At 43.1% G+C, this 10,984-nt stretch overlaps 1 protein-coding gene across 3 annotated transcripts; it reads left to right on the forward strand.

Moving 5' to 3' along the window:
• Position 1: 1 nt before the first annotated feature.
• Positions 2–10,943, forward strand: pigx (phosphatidylinositol glycan anchor biosynthesis, class X). Of its 3 annotated transcripts, XM_029707183.1 has the most exons (6): positions 2–116; positions 650–731; positions 8,374–8,509; positions 8,661–8,865; positions 9,040–9,140; positions 10,671–10,943. In XM_029707183.1, exons 1-6 carry the CDS (start codon positions 56–58, stop codon positions 10,806–10,808), a joined length of 723 nt encoding a protein of 240 aa, XP_029563043.1. In that variant the 5' UTR covers positions 2–55; the 3' UTR covers positions 10,809–10,943. The 3 variants fall into 3 exon arrangements, with proteins under 3 accessions (XP_029563043.1, XP_029563046.1, XP_029563044.1); XM_029707186.1 differs by lacking the exon at positions 650–731 and having other exon boundaries at positions 8,415–8,509; XM_029707184.1 differs by lacking the exon at positions 650–731 and having other exon boundaries at positions 14–116.
• Positions 10,944–10,984: the final 41 nt, after the last annotated feature.

Here is a 10,984-nt window from a genome sequence, read left to right on the forward strand (position 1 = left end):
CGTAGCTGGCTGACATTTCTAGCATCGCCCATGGTTTACGGAAGGCAATTTACTCATGTTTGTATTTTTCAGCACATGTACTGTTTACTTGGTTCTTTTTGGATCAACGCAAGCAGGTAAATGATAACGCATCAAAGCAAGCCATTGTGAATAAATCCGGCAATGTTCATTGAGGGTGATTGAAGGGTGATGGCTAGTAACGTTACGTTAAATACCTAAAGTTAGCTAGCGCAGCTTCGATATAAAGTGATTTTTCTTCGCAGGTAATTTAGCTAGGATAGCATTTCGCTAACCTTAACCTCCGTATCCTAACCCGATACGTTAATTATCCTAACCTGCTACAAAAACGTAAAGGTATCGAAGGGATGTGAAAATTGTTTCCCAGCAAGTTAACGTTACACGTCAAATGTGTCATGCCATTCGTTCAGCCAGTCTTTTTCACAGGTAGCTATGCACAGAAGCTAATCGTGATTGGCATGAATCGATTATGTATCTTCAATGTATGAAGTTATGTGCAAACAGCAGAGCCACACTGGATTGGCAAATTGTCAACCAACAATGTCCAGACAGTCAGTCACTGACCCTATGCTTTTAGATGGCTGCTAGTTTTTCATGTGACGTACAAAGCCTCTGTGACCTTTTTTTGCAGACGAGAACAGCTGTGGTTTGTCCATGACATGGCTGGAGACTGTATCAGTAACGATGAATGTCAGCAAAAATGGTTTTCACAGGTAACTAACGTGTGTAAGATGACCGTCTGGCGAATAGACATCTGCAAGGTTAACAAGAGTATAGCTAATAAATGCAATTGAAAGATGTTGACATCTGATTTCGACACCCATTCCTAATCTTTGGTTACTCTGGGGCCATACTTGCGAACATTAGAAAGAGTTACATTTAAACAGTTTCTCAGTCTCAATGTGCATCAGACAATTAAAATTATCGACATTGTAACTGGTTCCATTGGATAACTTGGCACACGTTAGACCTATGCGAACCATAGCCATGGGAAGTAGAGGTGCTGAGGGTGCTGCAGCACCCCCTGAAATGTAATTTAAAAAATAATATTAATTTAAATATATATTTGATTTTTTTTCCTCAGAGGTAGTGCACTGGGTCTTTACTAGTCCTGTATAATTTCTGTGTGTCGCCCACCAAGCGAGGATTTTTTTGTATGGAGGTCAACGAGTGTGTCGAATTCAAAAAAATGTAGTTTCGTAATGCTTAAGTTGTTATGAGTGTACTGATAAGTAGGACACGTGACATCCCGGTAACTTTGAGAAAAAACACTTTATATTGCCGTTGTCTTGATGCAAATTCTTGGCACAAGACTAGTAGCATAGCATCTCCATCGAATACAGGCGGTTGACATTAACAACCCTCATTGAATATTCAAAAAAGATGACAATAATCAGATGTATCCACCAATCCAAAGACAGGATAGGCGACGACTCCCATTGTTAGGGCGGAAAGACCTGTATCTTGCCAGTATATCCATAATCTTTGGCTGACCTCACCAGGAAATAAACACTGTCATCTGGATCAAGTAATGCATCAGCCAATTACAAATATTAACGTAGATGGACTTGAACAAACACTTTACATAAGAGCATTGTCATCCTACAGATTCCAGTAACTGTGTTTAATTATTTTAAAGAAGTTTATCGCGAGTCCGGACTCGAACCCACAGACTCAAACCCACGCAGGCGGATTCCACACCAGATCCACACTAAAGGAAAGTTTATCATTCTACAGTACACCTGCCAATCAACGCATTCTATTGCACGCTCTATGCCTAATTAAAGGACCCACCCCCAGAGGAAGATGCTGCCACTATTTTGATGTAATTTCTTGTTCTAGAGAGGAAATGCATGTTTAGGTTCCACCTCCTGAAGAATGACGAAGACCACTTAAACATTCCGAATTCCATCTGGAGTTGATAAACATCAACAAATGGGGCACTGACAGCTGTCAGTGTAGCTAGCTAGCATGCTATCCTTATCAAGCTAACTAATGTTATCTGTTTCTGTTTATTTTACGACAATGTATTCAAAAGATTAGCCAGCTGGTTCTGGAGCTGGATTTGTCATCTTCCATAATTGCGGCCGCAAATCCGCAATAGAAATAGTTAGGGGGTGCAAACTAATGTTATTCTATTTTAATTTGCTCCATGGCTCAGGTGGCCAAGTGGACACAAGGCTTTTTGGGTCATCTTTGTTGCGGTGAGAAATTACTTTGCAGCTGTTTTTGATTACTACAGGGGCGGCACGTAGCCATGGGTTAAGCATTGGGTCAGTAACAGAAAGGTCGCTGGTTTGAATCCCTTGAGCAAGGCACTTAACCCTAATTGTTCATGTGAGTCGCTAAATGACTAAAATGTAAACAATGCCATGCTGATGGGTGTTAACATTCAAATAAAACCTAGCCATGAAACTAAACGTAGGCTGAAAATAATGTGTATGCCTTAAAAAGGAAAAGACATCACATTCACACAGATTTGCACGAAGTGGGCAGTTCGAATTTGTTACTTCATCTCAAATATATCATACTTTGACTAAAATTATGACTTGTTGACTTTAAATCATTGTGCAACATCAATCGTGGGTAAGCTCTGTTAGCTCGAATAATTGTATTTGTACTGGTGTGGGCATTTTTAATAAGGTGATTACACAAGACCATTCAGTGCTTTCAGGGTGTGTTTACAACTGTAAATAATATAAAAGATGTAGCAATTCAACAGCAAATGCTGTTTAGCCTGCACATCTTTTAGAGCATGTCAAATCAAAGTTTATTGGTTACATACACAGATTTGCAGATGTTATCGCAGGTGCAGCAAAATGCTTGTGTTTCTAGCTCCAACAGTGCAATAATACCTAGCAATAAAATACACACAATCCAGAAAACATTTAAAATAAGTCTTATAGGATGAGCCATGACTAGAATACAGTATATACATATAATGTGGTTGAAACAGTATGTCAAGATTATTAAAGTGACCAGTGTTCAATGTACATAGAGCAGCAGTCTCTAAGGTGCAGGGTAGAGTACCGGCTAGTGATGATTGTTTAACAGTCTGATGGCCTGGAGATAGAAGCTGTCTCTCAGTCCCAGCTTTGATGCCCCTTCTAGATGGTAGTGGGCTGAACAGGCTGTGGTTGAGGTCCTTGATGATATTCTTGGCCTTCCTGTGACACCGTGGCCTGTAGATGTCCTGAAGGACTGGCAGTGTGCCCCTGGTGATGCATTGGGCTGACCGCACCACCCTCTGGAGAGCCCTGCGGTTGTGGATGGTGCAATGCCCGACAAGATGCTCTCAATGGTGCATCTGTAGAAGTTTGTGAGGGTCTTAGGGGCCAAGCCACATTTCTTTAGCCTCCTGAGGTTGTAGAGGCACTGTTGTGCCTTCACCACACTGTGTGTGTGAAAGGACCAACTTGATGATTGCGTTGGCGACGTGCGTGGCCACACAGTCATGGGTGAACAGGGAGTACAGGAGGGGCTGAGCACGCACCCCTGTGGGGGCCCCCGTGTTGAGGATCAGGGTGGCGGAGGTGTTGCTGCCTACCTTCCCGACTTGGGGTCGACCCGTCAGGAAGTCATTGCTTGCCTCATTGCGCAAGTGATTTCCATTTTTCAAATGGTTAATTCCTTTGGATCTTTTTTCACTGTGCTGATCTCTCTGTCCTGTGCAACTACACCGAACAAAAATATAAACGCAATATGCGACAATTTCAAAGATTTTACTGAGTTACAGTTCATATAAGGAAATCAGTCAATTGAAATACATTCATTAGGCCCTAATCTATTGATTTCACATGACTGGGGATGGAGATATGCATCTGTTGGTCACAGATACCAAAAAAGTAGGGGCGTGGATCAGAAAATCAGTTAATATCTGAAATGAACCATTTACCTCATGCAGGGCGACCTCTCCTTAGCATATAGCTGATCAGGCTGTTGATTGGCCTGTGGAATGGTGTCCCACTCCATTAATTAATCTGTGAAGAGCACACTTTTCCAGCGTGCCAGGGGCCATTGACGGTGAGCATTTGCCCACTGAAGTCTGTTGTGAAGCCAAACTGCAGTCAGGTCAAGACCCTGGTGAGGACAACAATCACACAGTTGAGACGGTGTCTGACAGTTTGTGCAGAAATTCTTCAGTTGTGCAAACCCACAGTTTCATCAGATGTCTGGGGGACTGGTCTCCGATGATCCCGCAGGTGAAGAAGCCAGATGTGGAGGTCCTGGGGTGGCGTGGTTACATGTAGTCTGCGGTTGTGAGCCCAGTTGGATGTACTGCTAAGTCCTCTAAAACGATGGAGGCGGTTTATGGTAGAGAAATTAATTTCAATCTGGCAACAGCTCTGGTGGACATTCTTGCCGTCAGCATGCCAATTGCACGATCCTTCAAAACTCGAGACATCTGTGGCATTGTGCTGTGTGACAATTGCACGTTTTAAAGTGGTCTTTTGTTGGCCCCAGCACAAGGTGCACCTGTGTAATGATCATGCTGTTTAATCAGCTTCTTGATATGCCACACCTGTCAGGTGGATGGATTATCTTGGCAAAGGAGAAATTCTCACTAACAGGGATGTAAACAAATTTGTGCACAAAATGAGAGAAATAAGCTTTTTGTACATATGGAATGTTTCTGAGATCTTTTATTTTAGCTCATGAAACATGGGACCAACACCTTAAGTGTTGCGTTTTTTATATTTTTGTTCAGTGTATTTACAAGGCATCAGTGCAACAATGTTATCATAACTGGCCAAAGTGACACCACCAATGCAGTTTCTCTCAACTTTCCTGACCGTTAATTTGGCTGATGCTGTAGGCCTGTTTTACATACAGCAATTAGCAAGAGCAAGTCTGCTTCTTTCCCCAAATAGCCTATTAAAAGCACAGTAAAACCATATTTGCTAAACAACAAATCGCTCACTTCACAATGCTTGGCGGGGTGACACACTGTAGGCTTAGGCTACCCTTTTTAAATGTAGGCCTACACTTATTGTGGTAGTGTGTTGTGAAGAGAAGTTCAGGCAAAACCCTGTAAATTTAAGATTACAAATGCATTTTATGAGGAGCTTCCTGTTGGAGTCCCTCTTGCAGACGACACAGGCTACTGGCACTGCTACATAAATAATCGGCACTACTAGACGTGTAGGCTACACTTATGCATAACGTTTTATATGCATTTTTATAATCCTCTACTTTTTCACGTGTTATTTGACTGGAGGACCAAGAGTGGAACATTTTAAAAATGTTTATTTTTCTTCTCTCAAATAAAAACCTTGCCCCGAGGGGGATTCAAACTCAAGGCTGTCGTACCTTGCTGTCTCTGGGCTTACCGTCTTAGTGGATCACACCACTAATTTAAGCCTTATTCACACTGGCAGTTTGACTCATCCTATTTTGGATTTGAATCCTATGCGATTCTACATTTTGATTTTTTTTCTGCGTTCTGAACAGCCAAAAAGCACATGGAATCGGATATTTCAAACCACCATTGATTCCTGGCCATGCGACATGTCTGAACGGTTAAATCTGATTTATTTGCCCTCAAGTGGTATTTAGACTTATTTGGCATACTGTTATTTTGACAAGAACATGTGGTAGCTAACTAGCTTGTTAGTTGTTTACAAAAAAATGACGAACGTACTAGAAAGTTTAACAGATAGCTAGTTGACTGCTGTGGTTAGCTGAAAAGGACGTGTTTTGAAAGTTGGATCTTATCCTTTGAGGCTTTGTGTTCATACTCTGATTTTGAACACTCAAAGCAACTGGGAAACGTCCATGGCAGGCATTGTCACCTTAGCTTGCTAGCTGCTACATAACTTCTAAGTGATAGGAGACACAAGCACCACCACCAATCAGCCTACACCACTGCTCACACACCCATTATTACTATGACTACTAGCGTAGCCATGTCTGCAAATGACACAACCAATCTGATTTGGTCACTTGCAACTTGCTGTTTGGACAGTCAGTAATCCAAAACGTACACAGTATTTGAGCATTTAAGGTTTGCAGTGTGAACAATACTTTAGTCATAGCAGTAAGGGTAAATTACAGGTATTTGACAAGACCATGAGTGTATGAATATAAACTTACATGTTGTATAATCAAATGTTATTTGTCACATGTGCCGAATACAATAGGTGTAGACCTTATCGTGAAATACTTAACTCCTTAACTGCATTGTTGGTAAAGATGTGAGTCAAGAAAATATTTACTAAACAAACTAAAGTAAAATGAGTAACACAATAACAAGGCTATATACAGGGGGTACCGGTACCGAGTCAATGTGCGGGGGTACAGGTTAGTCGAGGTACTATGTACATGTAGGTAGGGCTAAAGTGACTATGCATAGATAAAACAGTGAGTAGAAGCAGTATAAAAATAAGGGGGGGTCAATGCAAATAGTCCGGGTAGCCATTAATTGTTTAGTAGTCTTATGGCTTGGGGGTAGAAGGGCTTGGGGCTCTGGTAACGCCTGCCGTGCGGTAGCAGAGAGAAGTCTGTTTTAGGTGGCTGGAGTCTTTGAGAATTTCTTTGGGCCTTCCTCTGACACCACCTAGTATAGAGATCCTGGATGGCAGGAAGCTTGGCCCCAGTGATGTACTGGGCCGTACGCACTACCCTCTGGAGCACCTTATGGTTGGATGCCGAGCAGTTGCCATACCAGGCGGTGATGCAACCGGTCAAGATGATCTCTGGTGCAGCTGTAGAACTTTTTGAGGATCTGGGGATCCATGCCAAATCTTTTCAGTCTCCTGAGGGGGAAAAGGTGTTGTCGTGCCCTCTTCACGACGGTCTTGGTGTGTTTGGACTATATTAGATTTGTTGGTGATGTGGACACCAAGGAACTTGAAGCTCTCAACCCGCTTACTACAGCCCCGTCGATGAGATTAGGGGCGTGCTCGGCCCTCCTTTTCCTGTAGTCCACGATCAGCTCCTTTGTCTTGCTCATGTTGAGGGAGAGGTTGTTGTCCTGGCACACACTGCCAGGTCTCTGACCTCCTCCCTGTAGGCTGTCTCGTCGATGATCAGGCCTACCACCGTTGTGTAGTCAGCAAACGTAATAATGGTGTTGGAGTCGTGCTAGGCCACGCAGTTGTGGGTGAACAGGGAGTACAGGAGGGGACTAAGCATGCACCTCTGTGTGGCACCTGTGTTGAGGATCAGTGTGGCAGATGTTGTTGCCTACCTTTACCACCTGGGGGCGGCCCATCAGGGATCCAGGTGCAGAGGGAGATGTTTAGTCCCAGGGTCCTTAGCTTAGTGATAAGCTTTGTGGGCACTCTGGTGTTAAACGCTGAGATGTAGTCAATTAACAGCATTCTCACATAGGTGTTCCTTTTGTCCAGGTGGGAAAGGGCAGTGTGGAATGCGATTGAGATTGTGTCATCTGTTGGGGCGGTATGCAAATTGGTGTAGGGTTTCCGGGATGATGGTGTTGATGTGAGCCATTAACAGCCTTTCAAAGCACTTCATGGCAATAGAGTTGAGTGTTACGGGGCAGTAGTCATTTAGGCAGGTTACCTTTGTGTTCTTGGACACGGACTATGGTGGTCTATTTGAAACATGTAGGTGTTAGACTCGGTCAGGGAGAGGTTGAAAATATCAATGAAGACACTTGCCAGTTGGTCCGTGCATGCTTTGAGTACACGTCCTGGTAATCCATCTGGCACCTCAGCCTTTTGAATGTTGACCTGTTGAAAGGTCTTGCTCTCATCGGCTACGGAGAGAGTGATCAGTCATCCGGAACTGCTGGTGCTCTCATGCATGCTTCAGTGTTGCTTGCCTCAACGCGAGCATGAAAGGCATTTAGCCCGTCTGCTAGGCTTGCATCACTGGGCAGCTCGCGGCTGGGTTTCCGATTCTTCCTAAATCTGTATTGCTGTGAAAGCACACGTGTGAAATAGATAGGCAGAAGCCTGGGATTTTGTAATGTATGCAAAAATGCTGTCTGTTAGTACTAGTAGCTTGTAGTCTATTCAAGGATGCATCAATGCAATATTGTCACACAACATTTTGACACAGACCAATGGAACAAAAGTAAACCAGAATTTGTAGGTTTAAAATATCTCACCGGTTACCAAGGTTGACCTATTTTAAGAGATGCCATTGGTTGGTGGATATAAAGTGTAAGATATTTGATAGGCTGATGCAGAATAATCAGTTATCTGGTGAGGTTAGCATAGGGCTAACGTATGCAGGTTTATCTGATAGGACCAGGTACAATGCTGTTGGTCCTATCACGTGCAAGTAAATCGACAATTGTAATTGGGTGACGCACATTTGAGACTTGAGAAGCTGTTTACTTTCTAACTGTTTCTAATGTTAGGAAGTATGGCCTCTCTGTGTTTTTAGAGACCTGGTCACCACAGTTGATTTCGGTCCTGGTTTTCCAGATGGCCTCGAGGCTCTGCTGGTTCACAGACTACCCAGTGGGATCTACATTGATCAATACCAACTTGCATCTCTGAAAGAGGACACTGGTTTACAGGTAAAAAATGACAATGACTGTATCATTATACAACCACAGTGCAGAAAAGTACAGGATATAATTATTATACCCAACTCCATCTGCCAATTCTGAGATCTATGTTAGGTCAAACCTAATGCAAGTAACACATTTGATAATCTTTTTCTGTTAGGTGCTTTTGGGTTCGGTGGTTGACTTGGAGGCTCCAGCACACACATCTGAGGAATTCATTGTTCTTGTGTATCCTGCTCTGGACCAAGGAAGTCTCAAAGCAACACTCCCTATCCATGGCCGTTATCACAAGCCCTCTCTTGCAGGGAAGAGATTTGAACTTGTTGAAATTAAACTTCCAAAGCTAATACTCAGGACAGATACATGTGAGTTATCGTGTTTATACCTTTTACACATGACCATACTTCCCAATTTCCTTCAGGGAGATTATGCTGTGTCTGTAAATAACATTAACCTTTGGTTATTGGAAGTGGACCAACTTATTTTATGTCAAATATGCTTGTTTTTGCCATTATAACTAGTTTTTATTTTGTTTTAAGGTACACAGCTAATTTCCTTTCCTCCTTACAAAATTGTGGACGCACCCTGCACTGTCCACAACTTAAGCATATGCCAATGGCTTGAGATCCAACATCTACAGGTAAATCTATCAGCCAATGACATTGTCACATACACTACATGACCAAAAGTATGTGGACAACTGCTTGTTGAACATCTCATTCCAAAATCATGGGCATTAATATGGAGTTGGTCCCCCCTTTGCTGCTATAACAGCCTCCACTCTTCTGGGAAGGCTTTCCACTAGATGTTGGAACATTGATGCGGGTACTTGCTTCCATTCAGCCACAAGAGTATTAGAGGTTTGGCACTGATGTTCGACTGCGAGCCAGGGCTAATCGCCTGTGTTCCAATTCATCCCAAAGGTGTTCGATGGGGTTTGAGGTCAGGGCTCTGTGCAGGCCAGTCAAGTTCTTCCACACCAATCTCGACAAACCATTTCTGTATGGACCTCGCTTTATGCATGGGGGCATTGTCATACTGAAACCGGAAAGGGCCTTCCCCAAACTGATGCCACAAAGTCGGAAGCACAGAATCGTATTGAATGCCATTGTATGCTGTAGCGGTAATATTTCCCTTCACTGGAACTAAGGGGCCTAGCAAGAACCATGAAAAACCGCCCCAGACCATTATTCCTGCTCCACCAAACTTTACAGTTGGCATTATGGATTTGGGTAGGTAGCATTCTCCTGGCATCCGCCAAACCTCAATTTGTATGTCCAGACAGACAGATGGTCAAGCATGATTCATCACTCCAGAGAACGTGTTTCCACTGCTCCAGAGTCCAATGGCTGCGAGCTTTACACCAATCCATTCTTTGCTTGGCATTGCACATGGTGACGTTAGGCTGCTCGGCCATGGAAACCAATTTCATTATTGTGCTGACATTGCTTCCAGAGGCAGTTTGTTACTCAGTAATAATTGTTGCAACCGAGGACACACAATTTTTACGCCCCAAGCGCTTCATCACTCGTTGGTCCATTCTGTGAGCTTGTGTGGCCTACCACTTCGTGGCTGAACCGTTGTTGCTCCTAGACGTTGCCATTTCACAATAACAGCACTTACAGTTGACCGGGGCAGCTCTAGCAGGGCAGAAATTTGACGAACTGACTTGTTGAAAAATTGGCATCCTATGACGGTGCCACGCTGAAAATTACTGAGCTCTTCAGTAAGGCCACTCTACTGCCAATGTTTGGCTATGGAGATTGCATGGCTGTGTGCTTGATTTTATACACCAGTCAGCAATGGCAAATAGCCGAATCCACTCATTTTAGGGGCTGTCCACATACATTTGTGTGTGTGTTTTAGCTACTGTAAATGATGCTTGGAGTCCACATTTTTTTTATTTAACTAGGCAAGTCAGTTAAGAACAAATTGTTATTTACAATGACGGCCTACCCCGGCCAAACCCGGATGACGCTGGGCCAATTGTGCGCCGCCCTATGGGACTCCCAATCACGGCCGGATGTGATGCAACGTAGTGTTGAATGTATCATTACTATCATACTTAGTTACTAACTTGTTTATTTTCAATAACAATGTTTCAAAACGTACCAACTGTGAATATGAAAACGACTTGAATCCACTTACCCAATTGTATATTTATTTTTAGGAGCAGGATCCTGTGAGTTTGGAGATACCACTTGGTGATGGGTCTCTGGTGGAGCCTGTGTGTGCTGGAACTCTGCTGGTCACATTGCTGTGCTGTGTCATCCTTTCAAGAAGTATCTGGAGGCATGGTGTTTTTTAAGACAATGTTATACTGACTTAATAATGTACTGTACATTAAGAAATCTCCAGGGATTCATTTGCAACTGGACTATTTAGCTTTTTTCCCAATGACTTTTTAAAACATTTTTATTAAATAATTGGTACACTGCTTCCATATGTTTTTGTGTCATCAAAGAACCGTTGATTGGATTCTTG

Source organism: Salmo trutta, chromosome 22 (genome assembly GCF_901001165.1).
Source record: "Salmo trutta chromosome 22, fSalTru1.1, whole genome shotgun sequence".
Taxonomy (NCBI): domain Eukaryota; kingdom Metazoa; phylum Chordata; class Actinopteri; order Salmoniformes; family Salmonidae; genus Salmo; species Salmo trutta.